Below are 20,580 nucleotides of genomic sequence, written 5' to 3'. Positions count from 1 at the left end.
TCACGAAAACAGGAATGATATAGCATACAAAGGAGACACAGAGAATATGTCTCTTGCGTGTGTCACTTTCAGATCTAGTTTGGGGCATCCCCCAGTGAGATTGTAGCAGAGACTGATCTGACCAAATACTCCCTCTTGTTTTATAAAGGAATCTACAACATGGCTTTATGAAATACTGGGCACATTAGAAAGCATTTGGTTAGAATCCTAACGTTGGAAGAAATGGAGCCAGATAGTTAAAAAAATACCTGTGTGATGTCATTTAGCCCTTTGGTCATGTCTATTTGGAGATTTCTCTTTGAATGCTCGGTGCTTCTTTTCTTACATTTATAAAAACACACTTTCTCTATTCTTGAGTTGTGGGATTGTGGAACTTGGACTCGAGTTCTGTCATCATCTCTAAGTGATGCCAGATAACTTTGGCTCTGCAAGCTGCTATGCATGATTCTTTTGTCTGTGTGGCAGAAACACGGAAATGCATCCTGTCTTGTAAAAGAATGTGAATTCCGTATTCTCACTTGGTATCAGAATAGTCCCCTGTCTCCATTTGCAACATAGAAGATAATGCAGAATGTCCTTCAGGTGTGTGGCAGCTTCTGAATGCCTACCTGCCAGAGCAGTGGATTCAGTGACTGGCTGCGTGGTGTGATTGGTGCTAAGGGGCTACTACTGGAATCTTCTCTACCTATATATCTCCACTGGCTCAGAATGATGCAAAAGCACGTGTTGAATTCTTATATGTCCCTTGAGCTGTGAATCCCATTGTTAGAAGGTAATGCTTCTAATGGATTCCATTCATGCTTTTGAGGTGAATGGCATTTATTTCAGGTTTATCTTGTGGGAAGCCTGATTCCTTCTCTAAATCACTGCCAGCCCAGTGTGCATTTCACTGGGATGTGGTTGTCTCAGAATGACATCACGTGCTTAGATACTTCCTCCTTTAGGGGATGGTGGCCACATGGCGTGTGGTTCAAGAACCACTTCTTTATCTTCACGTGATGACTATAACTCATCCTTTATTCATGCAGGGGTCATTAATGCTTTTGTGGTCTCTACTTCCCATGCTGATTGCTAAGTAAATGAGCATGAACAAACCCATACCTGCTAAAACATTCTGTGTTTACACATCTTCTTGGCCCTCTATACCAGGAAGATGCTTTCATTGTCTTGTCTAGAGAATAAAGTCTTTTTAAAAGTATCAGTGTATGTATCCCTGGCCAGATGTCAACTAACACTTTGACATTTGCTTGAACTACATTGTCACAACAGCCCCAGCCCAAGACAGCCATCCAGACCAAAGAATGACAACTCAGAGTCAAGAGGACAGCTCCTGGACTTATTTCTTTGACCCAGTCTCACATCCAATGGGACGAGATCATCAAACAGAAAGATGGATGGGTAATAGCCTCTGAGCTTTTTTATATATTCTGTTTTTGAAAGCCACCCAATGGCTATTTACTTAGAAATGTGCCCTTGATTTTAGACTGCTTCCTAAGGCACCTGAAGTTTCTTTAGAAATTGGTTTTCTAGGTAGGGGTGATATGGGCATTCATCTGAATATGAAATCCTGGGCTGAGACTGAAGAATTCAGCCAGAGGGGTAAAGAAGAATTAGTTCTAAGATGGTGGGAGTGGAAGTTATTTTCTCTGAAGAAGGAGCAGTCTCAAGGTTTCTTTTCCACTTACTTTTAAGTACAGGGTTTTAAAAAGAGTGAAGTGATCGAATTCAGTTACTACTGTCACTGTAGACCCAAAGATGTAACTTGTCTTTGGGAGAGAAAACTTAGAGGTAAAAAATTGGTGAGTACTCATTTCAAACAAGTAACTAAAAAGCTCAGAAAACGTTATTCACTCTTGCCACATTGAGAGAGAAATACAGTACCCAGTGACTTAGGATTTAGACCACTCTTGGCCCTCAATAAATGTTTGCAAATTTAATGAATGGACAACTTTTATACAGGATGGAATCCCTGTTTTCTTAAATACCATTCTTATTTACCTATTAGCAATTAAAAACAGAAATGAAAGAGTAAAAAAGATACTAGCTGTAGTTCAGCAAGAATAGAAGATTGTGATTCTATTTGACCAATTTTTATATTCAAAAGGAATTCTTCATCAGAGAGAATCTGTAGGAGTTCGCAGCCGGTGGTGTCATCCCTTTTCTCAGTCTTTACTAAGCTGAAGAATCCATGCTCCTTACTATACCCATGAATTGAGTTACTCAAGTTTTTTTTTTTTTTTTAATTATTCGACAAGATGTCTTGATGGCAGAAATGTCACATTCCAAAAAGGGAGATAAACCAAAAGAGTCAATAGAAAGATGTGAATTTTCAGTCATAGCATTGAATATATTATCTGGATCCAAACTGCCAAGGGTATGCATAACATAAACTGTATGGAAATGGGTTCTAAGATACAATGATGATGTCTCTCAATATTGAATTGAACAAAATTATCTCCAAAATGAATCCCACAGTTTCTATGGCTTCATTTCTTTAAAACATCCTATGCTGTACCCCAATGTTAATGATCAGATATCCCTTAAGCTACAATTGTATTAAATATCTTCTAATGTGCAATGCATTATGGCTACACAATGTTCCATGACCTTAGCTGATTTAAAATTTAGCTAGGAAAAGAAAACATTTATCATCAATGATAAATCAAAATGTATCTAACAGTACTAGACGATAGGTAATAGATGTCAAATGAATGTTGCCAACAATAAACACAAAAATTCAGAGGACCCTCCAGAGAATGTCAGAGAAAGATGCATCTAATCTGGTTTTTTTCAAAAATGGAAAAGAAACACGGATGGTCAGAGAAAGGAAGTCAGGGAAAGTTTTTCTAGGAAGGAGACTCATGTAAGGAGAGGTATAAAGGAAGGGAAACCAAGGAATCAATTTTTCAGAGCGACTGGGTCCATGTGTCATAAAGAAAGATGAGTTTGAACGGCTATGTTGTGGCCATTAGGTTGTGGGGTTGAAGTACCACATGCAAACCCAACACATATACATGTTCATGCACATGACTGCTGGAAGCTCTGGTATATCCATGGTGGAAAGCCAAGCCAGTAAAAAGCCTTCTGGATCAATTTTTTTTTTTTTTAAGATTTTATTTATTTATTTGAGAGAGAGAGAGAATGAGAGAGAGCGAGTACGAGAAGGGGGAGGGTCAGAGGGAGAAGCAGACTCCCTGCTGAGCAGGGAGCCCCATGTGGGACTTGATCCCGGGACTCCAGGATCATGACCTGAGCCGAAGGCAGTCGCTTAACCAACTGAGCCACCCAGGTGCCCCTTCTGGATCAATATTAAGCCTCCATACTGATGAACAGAAAGAGAGCCCATTACATTGAACAATTCAAGGGCAACACAATTGGCTTTAACCATAGAATAGTGCAAAACGTCTTGAAGGAGTCTACTTATAAAAGGGAAGATGAGCAAGAGTGTCTAGACACTTTCAACAGACAGGACGTTTCTGGGAGAATATCCATTTGGGGTTTTGATTTGGGTTGGCCTTTCCTCCTTTTTGAAACCTGGGATAATACAGTCAGCCACGTTTTGTCCTACAAAGATCTTGGTTGTCTTTTCTTGTATGTAACGGCTTCAGTGTAGATGCGAGTGCCCAATATTCAAGTGTTTCCTTCTGGAGTCATCTGGACCTGATTAAATCTGTCTGGATGCAGCAGTGTGGGTGAACTTTGAGCTAGAGAGCCAGCAACAGCAATGGGGCTCTTGGATTGTTTGGTCACTGTTTCCCTCAGGACTTGTTATTCCAGCAGCACGGATTCGTGATATTTACTAGAAACAGCACCTTTAAATGTTTCAGTGACACTTCTGTATCACTCAGCATTGGACACGTTAAATTCCAGAGACACCTCATACTTATGTTTATGGGGAGAATGATTCACTGACCTCTACCGCTTATTTCTTGCCCCCGAATACTTCCCGTGACTTCCATGTAGGTAGTATTGGATGATAATTTTATGTGTTATACGCACATTCACTTTGGGAAGCAGAAAGGACCAAAAGAGAGAAGAGGGTTGTAAAAAAAAAAAAATCTTTTGCCAGGTGAGGGAGATGAGAAAAAATCATGTCCGAACCAGTACATTTTGTCTTTTCTCCATGATCCAGAACACATGTGTCTATAAGGGAAGCAAGCTGTATGGCATGGGACAAGTCACACGCGGGCTATGTTTCTGTCTTTTTGCAAGGCTTGAGAGGCATGTCATGTGCTTATTTAGTGTCCTTGCAGACTCGGCAAAAATAAACAAAAATTGCACCTTTCATACACTTAGCCTTTAAATGAAAGCCAGTTACTTCTTGTGATACTTTTTGAAGAAGTCATAATTTGTTCCAGTTTTGGAGACATGAATCAGTATGTACTTTTTTTCCCTCTAGTCCAGGTTTGCATATGAAAATAGTTTGTCTAGAGACCATAAACCACCCTCAGGGAGTAGCTTAGTAAATCAAGCATTAACACCAATTTGATTCCTTCAGATATGGACTCCAGCCATAATACAACACGTCAGCCTTCTGCAGATCCAAACACACATTTGGTGGAAGACTTGGACAGGACAGGACCTTTTTCAGTGACAATTCGTAAGGATATAACAGCCCCTCTGCTGGCCTGTAGTCCCGCTTTAGCTCTTGCTCACCCTGGCCCGGATGCAAAGCTTGGTGGTAGAATGGTGCAGTTAGGGCTACGTGTCTCAGCTCAGCCCGGAGTATGAAAGGGTCTTCATTGCCTATATTTTCTTGGTGGGTTCTTTAAATCTGATTTTGCCTTCATTCTTGGTGATTTCCAGATGCAATGACTTTATGTTAAGGAAACTAAAAGGGTTGTGGGATTCTGCCCAACCTGATTTTCCTTCCCAAAATAGTTATGTGAGTGAAACCCAAGACCATGGCTAAGACAGTGGTTTCTCTATGTTTTAACCATCTCCTTTTGGTTCCCATCTTTCCTCCAATCAAGGCAGGAGAGGAGTAGGGTTGCTTTCATGGTTGTGAAAAGACATTTTGGGTCCAGATAATTATAGAGAATGGGGAAATTACAGCAGCCCACAAAAGAGGGGCAAGACATACTGTTGACCATTAACAAAGGTGCCGAGGCCCGGGAACAAAAGAGGAACATTTGCTAATATCTCTTCCTATTACTAAACATCTGAGAGAATCAATGCTAAATTGCCACTGTATGGACAGGGCTATCCTAGAGATCAGACTGAAGTCATCTGCAATTTCTGGACAGAATATGAAAGAAATCCAGAATTAAGAGGGCTTCATTTCACTGCTTGCTACACATACTGGGCAGAGTCCTTCATGTGAGCCCTTCTAGGCAGAGGAAAAATAAGCAAGCATGTATTGATCACCAAGAATGTATGTAGCACAGTGTTACACATCAAAGGAGATGGAGGGAAGCCTAAGACGGTCCCCTCCAAGGGAGGGTCTTGTGTTTCCACTTAATGTCCCTGCTGACTTTTATTCTGACACTGGGATTGGGATTTGGTGAATGTCTTTCTCCTGGTTGTCATGTGTACTTGGTGGTGGACATGGCTTACTGATGTGCTTTATGGAATGCTTGCACCTGTAACTCAGAGGTCAGTACCTTTCTTAGAAGAACACAAAAGAAATCAAATCAAAACAGTCAAAGTGATTTCAGATATGGGCAGTGGTTCAACCTCAAATTGGTATATGTCAGTGAGGGCCCTGTGTTTGCTCAGGCAAGCGTTTCCTGATGTTTCAGTGCAGTGATGAGAATCCTCATTCACAGACAAGATCAAAAACCTAATAATAGAGTAAAATGGTAACTTTAATTTAATATTCTTTAGAAGGGACTTAAGATTTCTTTGTGCAAGTTTGATCTGAGTTATTTGAGCAAGTTGTTCTAGATTCTAGAGCTTCTTCCTCTTTTGTCATGAGAATTGTGCTACCTGCTATCCTGGTATTCATTTCCCTACAGTCCCACTTCTCGACCCACAGCTGGGTGCTCTTGATCATGTATAGGAGCACCAGAATTCAACCATTCCTTTTTCCCTGTCTCTGTGTTCCCCGGTTTTCCTAAGTGACTAGAAGCGGTGCTACAATTGGGCCAGGATGATTCAGGGTGGACAAAAGTTTTGGTTCAGGCTTCACCTTGGCACTTTACCTTTGTTGATTGTACTGAAAAAGAGGTTCTTAGGGCCAATTAAGGACAAAACAGAATTCTGTTGTACATTTCTATCAATCAGAGGAGAATGGTATACCCAAACTTCGGTCTTCCTAGGCACCTACCTGTCTGACACTACCATAGCTAGATCCTTCCTGTCAGCAGATAACAGAGGATTTGTTTCATGGCTCCAAATTAACGCTGGATTCCTCCCTCATTGAAACAGAGCAGAGTCATACTCAGAGCTTCTCTACATCACATGGAGGCTTGGAAGAAGATAAAGACCATTCAATGACTTCTACTCCAACATCTAGCAGTAAGGATTATAAAGCCCAGCTGGCTTCAGCTCTTGATAAAGATCCATAAATCATGGATGTTTGTACCGTGTCTTTGGTGGAGGTATATCACTTGGCGGCTATTATGCTGTTATTTCTGATCAGAAGGTGCGGCTGGTGGTGGTTCTTGGATTTTTCTGCTTTGTAGGCCTCTTAGAAGCTATTGTACATTAAGTGCAAGCTGTATTTCTTAATCTTAAAGGTCAGCTTTCTTAAACTCTAAAGTTAGTCGTGTGGTTTTAAAATCGTTTACATATGATTTATAATTGGTGTAAAGGTCTGAATTCTATCACTCTCTGTTTTCCTTTCATCAACATATTATTTTGCCATTCATCCTCTGGACATACATCCATAGTGCTGGTGACTAAGAAGCAGTGCCCCTATGGCAAAGGAAAAAGTAATGAAAGCCTCATGGCTTTGAAACCTGGCGTTTACAGTTCCATTTGCAGGCAACATAATTTTACTTTTCAGTTCAATGATGTGTTTTCTCCACTTCATCAAAGGCGGGTCCAGTTGAGTAAGCGCTCAAGATTATCTAGTACCTGAGTTGACTTCAAGGTCACAGTCGTAGTGGCATAAACCTAACTTTAACAATCCAGGCAGATGTTGCGACAAATCCCTTTCTTGGGTATTGGGATCACCAGAATCTTTTCCACTGAATCATGTCCAGGTGGTGCAGATTGCAAAATATCACTTTGGTTCAGTAATAGTAGGAATGAACCGCACTGTCTTTTTTTTGCTCCATACTCATGAATAACAAGTGGAAAGCTTTTGCAGCACTGGCAGGTTCTGAAGACAAGCACCCGATGGGTGGTGGCCTCACAACTGTGGGCTTACCACTGATCCCACCTCCACACAGATAGGACTGATGGCAGAGGCGGAAAAAGAGGTGGACATCTTCCTAAAGACTCAGCTACTTCAGTGGAAGGTTCTACTTCTCACTCACCAGCCACGGGGGAATACAGGACCCTCATCCCGGTGACCCCTGCTAACACGGGGTCCCTTGGAGTTACTGAAGTCAATATTGCTGGAGATTCCAACTCTAACGTTATTCGTTTCTTTTCAGGTAACTTGGCCATTTGTTATCCGGTTGGATTTCTCTACAGAGAGAAACAACATGTAATTTCATACTATAGGGGGACATTTTCTGTGTGGGCTGTGATTAGACCGATTTGTGATATGGGAATGGCCTTTATCCCAGGTCATCATTCTAGTGCAAATAAAATTAGATTTATTTTAGATAAATAATGCTTTTATTTGCCAGTTTAGTCTCCGTTTATTTTTGTGACCTTGTTGTTAAGGTAGAATTTCTTTCTTTGTTCCTAATCTTGTGGTATATTAATTTGAGCCATATGAAATCAATGCTTTTGTAGGTCAAAGTAGTCAAATATTAGCAATTTCATTTGATTCAACTCAGATATGCTACCTGTTTCGTAAGGTTTTACCCAACATGTGACTCATTTCCATATGCTGATATCTTTGTTCTGAAATTATTTTCTTTACTGGTGATGGATTGATGAATTTTACATTCGGTGAAGGGCTCGTGGCTAAACCTACTTATGATTCACACCTCAAACTTTATGATTTAATCTACTAATAATGAATAGGCATGACTTTTCCTATTGCAATGGCAAAGAGATGACTAAAGATGACTTATTCAATTAAGTTGGACACGGACCTAAAAGGAGAGTGAGACTTCTTTTCTCAAATAAGCAGTCTCCCCTACTTCTCCCTTTCTTTGTTCTTTCATTGGCATTAAGAAACTTACATTGAAGAAAAATGAACTGGAAATACCTACTCTGGATAAGAAATGAGAATTGGAATCTCTCCTCCCCGTGCCAGTGATTCAAGTGTTTCTTGCCGCTCAACCATTGAATTATATTAAAGATTTGTGATTTTAAATATATATGGATTTGTAGCAAGGTCTGCCTCTCCTCCCCTGCAAAAAGAATAAGTCTTATGAGAACCCAGTATATAAAACAGATGACATCTGTGATGCTCTAATTGATATGGGGACAGAAGACTCAGAATGCCAAGTGCTTGGATTCTTTCCTCTGGGCTGCTCACCCAGAGCTTCCAGAAAAGCAGTTTTTAAAAATACTAACTTTGGTGATATTGGCAAGACAAAACTCCTCACACCCTTTGATTCATTATTCATCATGGTTCTGCCCTCAGTTATTAAACATCCCGAGTAGCATTGTCCATTTTCTTCCAAAGAAATTAATCTTAGAGCACTGCCTCTTTTCTCTTGGCAGAATAAGGACTATGGTACAATCAAATGAATTTAAATTTTAAATGGCAATTTTAAAAGTAATAGTATTGTGGAAGGGTTACATAGCCTATTTGTTAGTAAATAAAATGCTTTCTACAAAATTGATACTCACAGATGCTGATTCCTTCTATAATTCCATGATCAAACAGATTTTCTGTGGTTCTTCATGGATTAAATGGTTAGTAAGTGATTCAACTGTCATCCTTGGTTTTCTTCCACGCCACTCAGATAAAGCTTATTTCTTCCCATACGTTTTTCTCTGTCTTGATGCTTCATGTTAAGAACTAAAACATTCACCATTATGGTGGTGGTTGCAGTGCTGGCGGTGGTGGTGGTGACAATGGTGGTGGTGGTCTTGGGGGTACCGGTGTTGGCATTTTGGCAAATGCTGTTTTCGAGTATTCTAACTAAGGAACAAAGCAATCTGTCTCTCCTGTACAATTACACGAGAGATGACAGGACGTCTACCTCCGCCTTCTCTAATCAAGGAAATGGTGATGATCAGATTACTATATTTTCCTTACAGGTCTTCATAATGGGTGACTGTAGCCATTTTATGAAACCATTATCCCTTTCTGTTGTTATTGTTGTTTGTCTTGTTGTTGTCTTGTTGTTTTGTTTTGTATTGTTTTTTTAAGATTCCAGCACATTGGAAAGTGTGTGGGGAAGAGGGAGAAGAGCAGGGGTTTCCATAGGCTGAATCTGAGATTTGACCTTCAGACCCAGATTTGAGCAGTTCATGAGCTTGTCTCAATCTAAAGCCTTTTGGTGATAGATATTTGGGAAGATGGGATTATATTAAATCTTGGTGTTGAAAATACAGATTTGAATTTTGAAAAATGTTATTTTTTAAAATATATTCTAATAACCAGGTCCACATTTTTTACATGTTAACACACATCTTCTTATTCCTTTTTCATTTATCTCTAGGCTCTTTTTCTCTAAATAAGCATTTGACTTTTCCCTTTGAATTTTTACATAATTCAACACCAAGATCCTTTACTGCACACCAAAACCATTTTCTATTTCCTGCCTCAGAGAAATCTCTTTAAGTGGCTCATGCTCTGAGTCAGAGAGTACACACACTCCCAGTGATCCCATTTGTGTAATTCAAAACATAGAGTCTTTATTTCAAAGACGCAGTATCAAGTTCCAACCTCAGATCTGCGAAGACATCATGATATTTTTGTGAGAGTGTTATGTTCTTACATTTCTACCAAAACCACACTTCCTGTGGTCATCCTGGATGGTCTGTGCTGTCCCAGTTTCCTTTATCGTGATTAAAGCCCTAACCTACTCACCAGTGGATCCAGCAATGAACAGTAATTAGTACCATGGAGCCATTCAAGGTTCCTTGCCATTGGTTTTTTGATGACCTTTAACACACTAAATTTGGTGATAGGGTGTCTGAAATAGCAAAAGTGAGGAAATGCAGATTGCAGTGGAACACCAGTAATGAACCTTTCTGATTACTCTTTACAGAAGACCAAGACTCATCAGTTCACCCCAGTGGAACATCCCATACCACTCATGGATCAGAACCAGCTGGTGAGTTTGAGCTACTGTAGTCATTTACTGTTATCATCACTGAGCCTGCTGATGATTAATAAAGCATGAGTCAGTGTCTCAAGAAGAGTGGTTCTCAGACTTTCTTAGCATGCATCACAATCTTGGAGAGTGCTTATTAAATCACACTGGTGGGCCCCATTCTTAAGGTTTCTGATGCAGTAGGTCTGAGGTGGAGCTTGAGCATATTTATTTCTAGTAAGTTCCCTGGTGATGCTGATGCTGCAGGGACAGGGACCGCACTTTGAGAACTACTGTGTTGGAGAGAGAAGTCTTCCATGTGGAAGGATCAGGAAGAATTCAGGCAAGGTCTCAATTTAGCATTGTACTACACCAGCCTGATTAAGAACATGGGTCTTGGAGTAAGAATGGCCTGGGCTTGATCCCAGCTCCTCCATATACTAACTGAGGATGTTGCTTAAGGGATTTGAGACTCAGTTTCCTAACGATTAAAATTGGGATAATAATAATTGTTGCAGGGCATTGTTTTAAAGACTAAATGATGAAACAGGTGTAAAGGTGTAAAGCACATGGCACTGTAGCTAGCATTTACTGAGAATTTACTGTGTGCTGCTGGTGTTGTACTAAACACTTTCCATGTAGTAGGGTAGACCAGATGAAGCTGCTATTTTTGTAGGTCAACAGTTGAATATCCACGATTCCATATGGTTCATCTAATATTACTTTATGTAATCATCCTACAAACCCTGTGACCTATGAAAGTATGGTTAGCATCCCTGTATTCCAGACAAGGACACTAAGACTCTGAAAGGGCAAGTACCTTGGCTGGGTTGACATGACTGGTAAGTTGAGTGGTGGAGCCAGGTTTCAAGCCCTGAGGTCTCATATTGCCTCTATAAGTATGTTCTTTTTTTTTTTTTTTTTAAGATTTTATTTATTTATTTGACAGAGAGAGACACAGCGAGAGAGGGAATACAAGCAGGGGGAGTGGGAGAGGGAGAAGCAGGCTTCCTGCGGAGCAGGGAGCCCGATGCGGGGCTCGATCCCAGGACCCTGGGATCATGACCTGAGCCGAAGGCAGGCGCTTAACGACTGAGCCACCCAGGCGCCCCTATAAGTATGTTCTGAAGAAAACACTCCATAATGACCATAATTACTGCCAGGCACGTATTATTAAATGGATACATGTTTGCTGTGACTCAGATCACACCCCTGGAAACATTACTGCAGGCACCAAAGTCTGACATGAGGCAGGTTTACTTGTGACCAGTAATGCTGGAACCACTGAAAGTCCTGCCGATACCAGTGGCCCTGATATCCTCAGTCCAGGTGACCCCATGAAAACCAGGGAATCCATCTGGACCATGGTCTTCCCTCCATGCCCAAGTCAGGGCTGCAGTTGCCTCCAGGCCTAAAGATTCACACACTTAAAGCAAATATGAAGACAGATATTTACATGGTGGCTCAGTAATAAGCTTTCATGCAAGAGCACAGGATAGAGGGGTTCATTAGAAATGCTTCTAAAGTAAAGACAGAAGTCCCAAGCTCTTTAGGTTCCTTGGATGGGGCATTTAGCCTTTCCCAAACTCAGTTTCCTTTTTAGTAAAAAAGGTGATCAGGACACCTGCCTCTGTGACCTCCCAGAGTTTTGTGAAGAACGAGAGCTATCAGGAAAATGAAAAATTTTGGGAAATGATAGGGAGTTATTATTTCAACCATGCTCTCTAAAATCAAGAGACCCTAGCTACTCCAAGTGTGGTCCTTGGACCAGCCACTGGGACATCTCCTAGGAGCTGGCTGGAAATGCAGAATCCCCAGCCATCCCAGACCTACTGAATCAAGGTCTGCATTTTAACTAGACCTCCCCCCACACTGGTTGTTTTGTATGTGCACTGAAGTTTGAGAAGCTCTGTCCTAGACTGTTTTTCTCACAGTCAAGGCCAGTTGAATTATCTCTGTGCACACGTCTCAGGTTGGATCTCATCTCCAAATTACAGTGTCAAGTGTCCGTCTTTGCAAAGCTTGCTTTCCCAGCCAGCCCTACGCTGGCTGGATTTGCAGACCTCTGGAGTGCAAGGTGAGGCCTGCTCTATCTCGTCCATCTTCTCTGGCTTTTGCTTGAAGTGAGAATCAGGTGGGCGGGAGCCATCTCTTTTGTTTGACTTCTGTGCAGGTGTGTATTGTTCAAGTGGGAGGTTTCATCTTGTTGTACACACACCCAGATCTTTCCTTGCTGGGAGCGCTTTTTTTGAAAACCAAAATAAAGAGATTATGATCCATTAGTGGCCTCCTTTTCAAATATCAAAGGCTGCTATGAGTCAGAGAAAGACCAGGGAGAGTGCCTCTACTGCTTAGATGGCTTTCAAACCCGAAGATCTCCAGTGTAGATGGCCAGCATCTCATGACCCATGCAGGTGAAGACGTGCCAATGACCAAGGACCCCGGGGGGCAGCTAGGAAAAGCACCTTGGACTCCCAAGATTTGCAAAGTACAAGGCCACTGTCAAAGTGGCATAAGAGGTGTTGAATGGCCCGAGGTCTGGTAAGAATTTGTTTTGTTCCATTTCAAGTTTAACGAAAACATCAGATTGCATAAACAGGAGTCAGCCTATCCAAAATAACCATCATCATCAAAATTGCACTGTCCACTGTCTAAAGTTTGACTCTCCGCAGACATCTTCCTTTAATTCAACCCTGGCCATCTTCATCCATTGCTTAGCCAGACAGACTGCCCTGATTTGCTTTTTCTTCCCTTGGTAGACTTCAGAATTTTGCAGTAGGTTCCCCATGGATAGGAGGGAACAAGTTCATTTTTGTGGGATATTTTCAAATTTTGTTTTGAAACAGAGGAGGAAGCATAAAAAAGACAAGCAAAAGATGAAGCTTTAACTTAGGTGAGTCTCTTCACGAGATGTCTTAGAAGTTTCTTTTAAAACACGATGCCTGGGGAGACGATGAGAGACCATGAGAGACGATGGACTCTGAAAAACAAACTGAGGGTTCTAGAGGGGAGGGGGCTGGGAGGATGGGTTAGCCTGGTGGTGGGTATTGAGGAGGGCACGTTCTGCATGGAGCACTGGGTGTTATGCACAAACAATGAATCATGGAACACTACATCTAAAACTAATGATGTAATGTATGGTGATTAACATAACAATAAAAAAATAAAATAAAAAAATAAAACACGATGCCTCCCTCATTTTGATGAGCCTCCCATACGGAGTTATGGATTCTTTTTTATTTTATTATGTTCAGTTAGCCAACATATAGTACATCATTAGTTTTTGACGTAGTGTTCAAACGATCAGATTTATGGATTCTTTGTCTTGCTACGTCTCCTTCCAGTTTGAGATGCTTTGCTTGTTTTGTTATTTTGTTTTGTAGTGGTAGAAAATATTCATTCTTCTGAAAACAAGGCATGTTTCAATAACATATTAGCAGGGACTCCAATAGGGTGATTTTCCCTGGACAGAAAGGGCCATTGCCTCCTAAACCCTTATTTTTTAATGTTTATTTTTGTGTCTGTGAAGACACGGATGAGATTGTTAGATTTGCTTTGGACTTTCCAGAGCGTTTGAATCCTCTAGGGATCTTGTTAAAATGAAGATTCTGACTCAGTAGGTTTGGGGTGAGGCCTGAGATTCTGTATTCCTAGCAGGCTCCCCCGTGATGCTGATGCTGCTGATCCAGGGACCACACTTTGAGTAGCAAGGTCTTAAATCAGAAATGGTACAGAGCAACTACACACAATTCCCATTCTTGTGCACTTCTTTAAACTTCTGTAAAATTATGGTGAAGTGGATTTTATTGTTATCCCCATTTTCTGAATGAGAAAACTGAGACCTGGAGAGGGTAGCTTGACTCAGCAGACGTCACTAGCAAGAGGCAGAGGGGGGACTGCCTGGCTCTGGAGCCCAAGGTCTTAAACACTGCACAGTACCGCTGGTGAGAATTCTCATGTTCTTGATGAACAATGACATTTCCAGACGCTGGCCTTAATCAAACCAACTTTTCTGGGGAGATATCTTTCGCGTAACACTTTATAAATGTCTGCGGCTTGAATCTATAAATAGCTTCTCAGTGATGCAGAGCGTAGAGAGGTTGGCCCTGCGTGCTGCTCTGTAAGGAACTGGTCGTTATGCATTCCAAACTTTGATTGAGAGATATTGTTTTTTTCCCCTTAGGCCACTCAAGTGGGAGTGAAGAAGGTGGGGCAAACACGACCTCGGGTCCTATGCGGAAACCTCAAATTCCAGGTAAGTTTCAAGCTGTGTGGCAAAAAAAAAAAGGGTACTAGAAAAGCACATTCTTTGCAAGCTAAAGGGTGAATGAGAGCACTTGGTAGGAAAGAATGGAACTTTTTTTTTTCTGGGTCCCATAAATTGAATGTCTGTCCCTGGCCTGTCCCCAAGAATTGGCACGTTAGGTTCTAAAGCTTCCTTCCCAGATGAGTGATCCATCACCCAGGGGACTCTGTCCCATACCCAGGTCCTTCCTATCCCTGCCCAGTTTCTCCTTTCTATCGGGGTTGGGGCATGGAAGTTTCTTCTCACATTGCAGACAGTGAGGAGATATAAGGGCCTTTGCGGGGGGGGTAGTAAAAACATTCTTCTGGTCCCCAAACAACTGTTTCTCAAGGGACAGTCTTTCCTGATCCAGACAGAAGAAAGTGTCCGAATGAGTCACAACGTGCGGTAGGAGGGCTGGGACACCTGGCTCTCCTGAGCATCAAGATTTAAGGTACTTGAGGCAAATTCTTTATTTGACTTGGGCTCAAAATGGAGCATTTCTAAGGGGGAGATTACAAAGAAGAAAGGGTTTTCCCAGGGTTGTAAATTCTCTTTTTAACTTTCCCCTCTTCAGAGGCCTTGGAGCTGAGCCTCCCTCGGGAAAAGGGAAGAATGTAGGGTGCACCTCGCCCCCTTGCCTCAGCTTGCCTGAGCACAGCTGGGATAGGAGCAAGTGGAGAGAGGGAGTGGGCTGCCAGGGAAGGGGGGGCGCAGAGATGCAATATGCAACATTCTTCCCGGCTCTAGTGAGAGCAAACAGGAGAGACCAGAGAAAAGAACAGAAATGGGACCACCTGTTGGCCTCCCCACCTCCTGACTCCACCTCCCTCCCCACACTCACCTAACTAGGTGGAGGCCAGGCAGAGGCGGTCCTGAGCAGGAAATGGGAGGAAATCCAAGACTCCCAAGGGGGAATGGCCAATCGATGACTTCTTATCCTTCTTGGTTCTTGAGCTCTAGCTCATTGCACAGATATACAACCCACGTGGCAAGAGAATGGATTCAAGTTGTCAAATCATATTTTTATCCTATTAAAGCTTGATTGTAAAACCTATATATAACATCTTATCCATAAGTGATACCTGATAATTGGAGACATTTGAGAAAATACAAACCGAAGGACAAAAATGTAAATCATTTATTAGCTACCCCACCATCTGGAAATGCCATGGTTACCATTTTCATAGATGTCTTTCCCATCATTTTAAAATGTAATTTATATACAAAAATGTAATTGCAGCATGCATGCTGTTTAGTTAACCACCACCACTCTCAACTGGCTGCCCACAGCTTTCCAATGTCAGTAAATATTCTTCTCCTGTTCTCACCATGCAGAATAGAGTGGGTATGCCCTAATTTATGTAACTGATCCCTTACTCTTATATTAGGTTGTTTCCAACTTTTACTATTATAAATAGCACAGCAATGAACATCTTCGAAATGAATTCTGAGGTCCTATAAATTCTCAGAAGGGGGAATCAAAAGCTGAATCAAAAGCATGCACATTTTGAAGGATAAGTTTTGCCAAATGACCCCCCCACCTGGGCCCCGGTTGAATGTGCAGAAGTTCAGCCCTCCACAGGGGTGTCCTTTTCCCACCCACTAGTGCATGGCCCCCATTTGTGTTTCTTAATAAAATGTAAGGTGGATGCTCTTATATAGGAGAGGCATGTTCCTTTCAAGGGAAACATAAATTTCCTTTAGTCTCCTTAATAATACTGCGCCAAAGGGATTTACAAGTTTCTACAGGTCATTCTACGCTTTTTTGGAGACATGCTTCTCCTGGAGGAACTTGAAAATTCTGACTGGTGATAAGAGTTTAAAATAAGAGGCCTGTTGGACAGACGCCTATAGCAGAGTTGTTCTGGTATTATCGGCCAGTTGGCAGGGCTATTTGGCTGGACTCATCCATGATGCTGAGTATAGTTCTTGTTTGGACCAGGTCAATTTATAAAGTCATTTTTGTTTTTACAAAGTGTGTTTCCCAAGCTCACGGGTGTCTTTTGGTTCACTCTCACCAGAATGGCTCATCATCTTGGCCTCCCTCCTGGCCTTGGCTTTGATTCTTGCTGTTTGCATTGCTGTCAATAGTCGAAGAAGGTAAGGGGATGCACCTCAGGGTCTTTGCTTTGAAAGGACATCACTTAAACGTGGGCTCCATGAACTTCCAGAGTGTAGCCCCTGGAACCAGCAGCCTCAACACGCTGGGAACTTGTTAAAAATGCAGAATCTCAGGCCCTACCCAGATCTCTTATATCAGAGTCTGTGTTTTGACAAGATCCCAGGGACTCGTGTGTGTAGTACAGCTTAAGAATCCCTGCTCTGGCACATTCTTTAGATAAAAGAGACACTGTGATTATTTGGACCATCACTTTTAGGTAGTGTTGAATCTTTCGAGGTCCTTAAATTCTTCAGGGTTAAACCCATGGAGACGCTATCTGATGAAAGTTATAAAATATCTCACCCAGAAGGCATAAAATTATGTACTCATTCATTGATCAAACAGCATTTAGTAAGTGCACTCACAATGCACAAAAACACTGTATAAAGATCTAGGAATTGGTCATCCCCGTTAGCCTGTCTGTGGCCTATGGAACCTTCTAGAACCCTTACCTAAAGTAGGCCTTGGGTTTCTGTGGGGGTTTTTTGTAATGATACTATTTTGTATTTTCTGGAAACTGTAGTTGAAAGGATTCAGGTTATTGCTTAGGAAGAGCTCCCCGACAGTAAGGCCTATGAAATGATGAAGAATTTTCCTTGCAAAAGTCTGAATAAAGACAGTCAAACAGCATATGGGCTGATTTCATATCCTCAGAGGTCCCTCTCTCTCCTCACCTCAACCAAGGCCTGCCACGTCGGAAGTTATTTAAATAGTACATGTACCTGCCTGATCTGTGACCAGGCTCCAGACATAATATACAACCTAAGTGAAAGGAAGGAAAAACCTCATTCTAGCAACATGAATTTTGACAGCGCACTCCAGAGTGTGAGTCTAAATTTCCTGTTCAAGATGCTCTAAAGGTGCACTGTTTTCTTCTGAGCCCATGCAGAGGAGCATTCCACCTTTTATAAATGTCCCTGGAGCTTGCTTCCAACAAGATAAAAGAATCGTATTTCCAAGGAGGGCTCCCTTTATTGTATCACTAGATCATCTGACGGGCCAGATGAGGCCTCTCGGTTGGGGAGAAGACCCGGAGAACATGCTAGAATCTTTCTTGTTGGCTTTTGGAAAGCAATGGCTAATTCTATGGCCACGTGCAGCGCATATGCAGCATCTCTGGTTATCTGAGGAAACTAGATGATGTCACTTTACGCTGGTACAAGTTAATAAAAGTGCTATATTAAAGCCAAATAACTGTTGTTACCTGTACCTTTGAGAGAATAATAAAAAAAAATTACACGTGATAGCCAACTGTGTAAGGAACAAAAACTAGGAAAAGAAATCAGAAAGACCTTCTAGGAGGTTCCTATGACTAAATGGAAAGAGATTTTGTTTGCCGAATTTAAATAACGTGACTTGAGGGAGCCTTTACAAAGCGTCTTTATACTTTCCCTCAGCCTTCTTGTTTTCTCTTAGATTACTTTTGCTCAATTAAAGATGAATTTGCTATTGTTGGAAATGAGTCCTTTTGTTCCAGGGCCTAGACTGCACCCCTTCTGCTTACATATACGGTCCATAAGCTTTGCACACGTCGCCATAGAAACGTTGGCCCCAGATGCTGGCAGTGGGGCCGATTCCTCCGAGAAGCCTCTCAGCTGTCCCCCAGAGCAGCTGGAGTCTGCTCCGTGGGGCTGGTTAGCTCACACGGCGCTCCCCAGCCTGTCAGCCGCAGAAAGGGGCCCCTCGTCCCAAGACCAGCCATCACCCTAGCAACAGGCAAACAGGGACACGCGGGATCCGGCACAGCAAGTATCTCACCGGGAAAGTAGCTGCTTGGATGCCGTAAATTACTATGTCCTGATTTGATCATCTAAAACAGATTTGCCATGCAGCTAACGGGTGGTTAACGGCTCCACAGGCCCCTTAATGTGCCCTGCGTTTCTAAAGCCGCAAGCCCATTTCCAATCCTCTTAAAAGGCTGGGGCCTTTTTGCTTTGAACATTACATTTTAGAGAGATCCAGAATCCTATTTGCATCAAAGAAAGTTTGGTGGAAAATAAGGACCCATGGCAGGCTTCCGTTTCTCCAGCAAACATCTTTTGAGTAGCAAGGAAGAAAAGATTAAACATGGAAAGGGTGCCATCCCAGCCCAGAAGAACCTTGAGGTTTAGCAGCAACATTGACTTGCTGGATTTGAGTCAGATGATCTTTACTGAGAACATACTCTGTGCCAGGCACTGGTGTATGAACTTTGGTTAAAAGATGAAAGAGAAAAGCAGTCACTGAAGTTGACATGCAAGGCTTGACCACGGGTTTCCAGGACAAAGTGACCTGTGCGTCATGCATCATAAAGATGCCAATGGAGCGGTCCTATTATTTCTTTAGCTTTTCCCATCCCCGTCATGCCCCATGTCATCTTACCTTGCTGTTCATAACCAGAGTCCTTGAATTTCAGCTTTCCAGTGGAAATCCTACTTCATTCCATTTCCTTAAGAGCAGACAATTGTCTTAGGAGTCAGTTGGGTTGGTAGGTATCGGATGAGGCCCAAGAAGGGTTAGGTGCCCTTCCCCTAAAGAATTGATCTGATTTGTATGAAGAGGAGAAAAAAAAATGTGAGGACCTTACGAGAGAAGGTTTCACAAAGCTGGAATGATTCAAGGATGTCACCCTACTGGCCATGCAGAAAAGGCCTTCACCAGCTGTCAGTCTCATGGGAATAATTGTGTGATGCACCCCCCCCCCGGGTAGTCATCCCCCCTCTGCTTGGTAGGGCCCCTCTGTAAAGCTCCATGATTTAGAAATGCCTTTCTTCTCTTCAGCTACAGTCAAGCTCACTGCGATCTGTCTTCACCCAACCTTGTTCTGTCCTCTAGAACAAAGCTGTCCAATAGAACTTTCAGCAATGATGGAAATGTTCTATGTCAGCACTAACACAAAACCTTTGTGGCTCCCAAGCACTTGAAATGTGGCTAGGTTGACTGAGGAGGTGACTTTTTAACTTTGTTCAGTTTTAATGGGTTTAAATCTAAGTAGCCACCTGCGGCTAGTGGCTACCCTGTTGGGTGACACAGCTCCAACACAACGCAAAATAAATCTCTAAATATCTTTAAGGAGTGTCAGGTGGAAGAGACAGAAGACCGGTTGTTGAGTTACTCCCCCAAGTCTTTCAAGATAAATTCCTCCATGCCCTAAATGTGTGCTACCTGGTTTCTCACCCCACCCAGCCTGCCCACCCTCTCCTGGTGAGACCCCACTATGGCTCCTCCCATACCACGTGGTCACTGCTCAGCTGATTGATGCCTGAGATTTAAGGAGAAAGGAGGTGAAGACGGGATGCAGTTTGCTGGAGACCTCTGACCTTTGGAGTCAGAAAGTCTCAGTTGCAGATACTCTGTTTATTGCCGTAACTAGTCGTGTAGCCTCAGATGATACCCTTGACTTCTTGGACTCAGTCTCTGGTTTTACATAATGAAGAGGTTGGCTGGGCAACCTCTGAAGTCCCCTTGCTCTCGTGTTCTCTCGTGTTCTTTCTGAAAGTTCTATAACTAAAAAGAATGAAAAAAATTAGAACTTGTCTTTTAAAAGTAGTTATTAATGCTTCTGAGTTGGTGACCACGGGGAGGTTCGGGGAGATTGGTGCTCTCACAGAGGCAGGGGATCTCCACACCCTTTGCTCGGCCCTTGCCCTGTGCATCTCTTTCATCAGGCTGTTCCTGGGTTATGTCTTTTTGTAATAAACCAGTGATGTAGTACGTAAAAAAAAAAAAAAGTAATTATTAATGCCTGGAGCAACAAATATTGGACTAGTTGTTCATGAGAATCATCCTGTCCTCCTGAAGAAACTTAGATAGCAGAGACACAGAAATCCAAAGGGAAATGGGGGCAGGACAAACCCAAGCACCATATTTCTGAG

The 20,580-nt window shown here is 42.2% G+C and overlaps 1 protein-coding gene across 28 annotated transcripts in view; it reads left to right on the top strand.

The window, feature by feature from the left end:
* The window catches only part of CD44 (CD44 molecule (IN blood group)), an 84,679-nt gene that overhangs the window by 60,823 nt on the left and 3,276 nt on the right, over positions 1 to 20,580 (top strand). For 12 of the 28 annotated variants that reach the window (XM_036106796.2, XM_036106804.2, XM_078058207.1 and 9 more), the window contains 7 exons: positions 1,270 to 1,398; positions 4,499 to 4,600; positions 6,370 to 6,459; positions 7,338 to 7,544; positions 10,233 to 10,298; positions 14,461 to 14,532; positions 16,587 to 16,665. In XM_036106796.2, coding sequence (XP_035962689.2) covers positions 1,270 to 1,398; positions 4,499 to 4,600; positions 6,370 to 6,459; positions 7,338 to 7,544; positions 10,233 to 10,298; positions 14,461 to 14,532; positions 16,587 to 16,665 — 745 coding nt within the window. Of the gene's footprint in view, positions 1 to 1,269; positions 1,399 to 4,498; positions 4,601 to 6,369; positions 6,460 to 7,337; positions 7,545 to 10,232; positions 10,299 to 14,460; positions 14,533 to 14,914; positions 15,017 to 16,586; positions 16,666 to 20,580 lie in introns of all 28 variants that reach the window. The other 16 variants (XM_078058219.1, XM_078058222.1, XM_036106895.2 and 13 more) reach the window with 11 other exon arrangements.

This window comes from Halichoerus grypus, chromosome 11 (genome assembly GCF_964656455.1).
Source record: "Halichoerus grypus chromosome 11, mHalGry1.hap1.1, whole genome shotgun sequence".
NCBI classification, from domain to species: domain Eukaryota; kingdom Metazoa; phylum Chordata; class Mammalia; order Carnivora; family Phocidae; genus Halichoerus; species Halichoerus grypus.
This window is presented reverse-complemented; position numbering and strand designations above follow the sequence as displayed.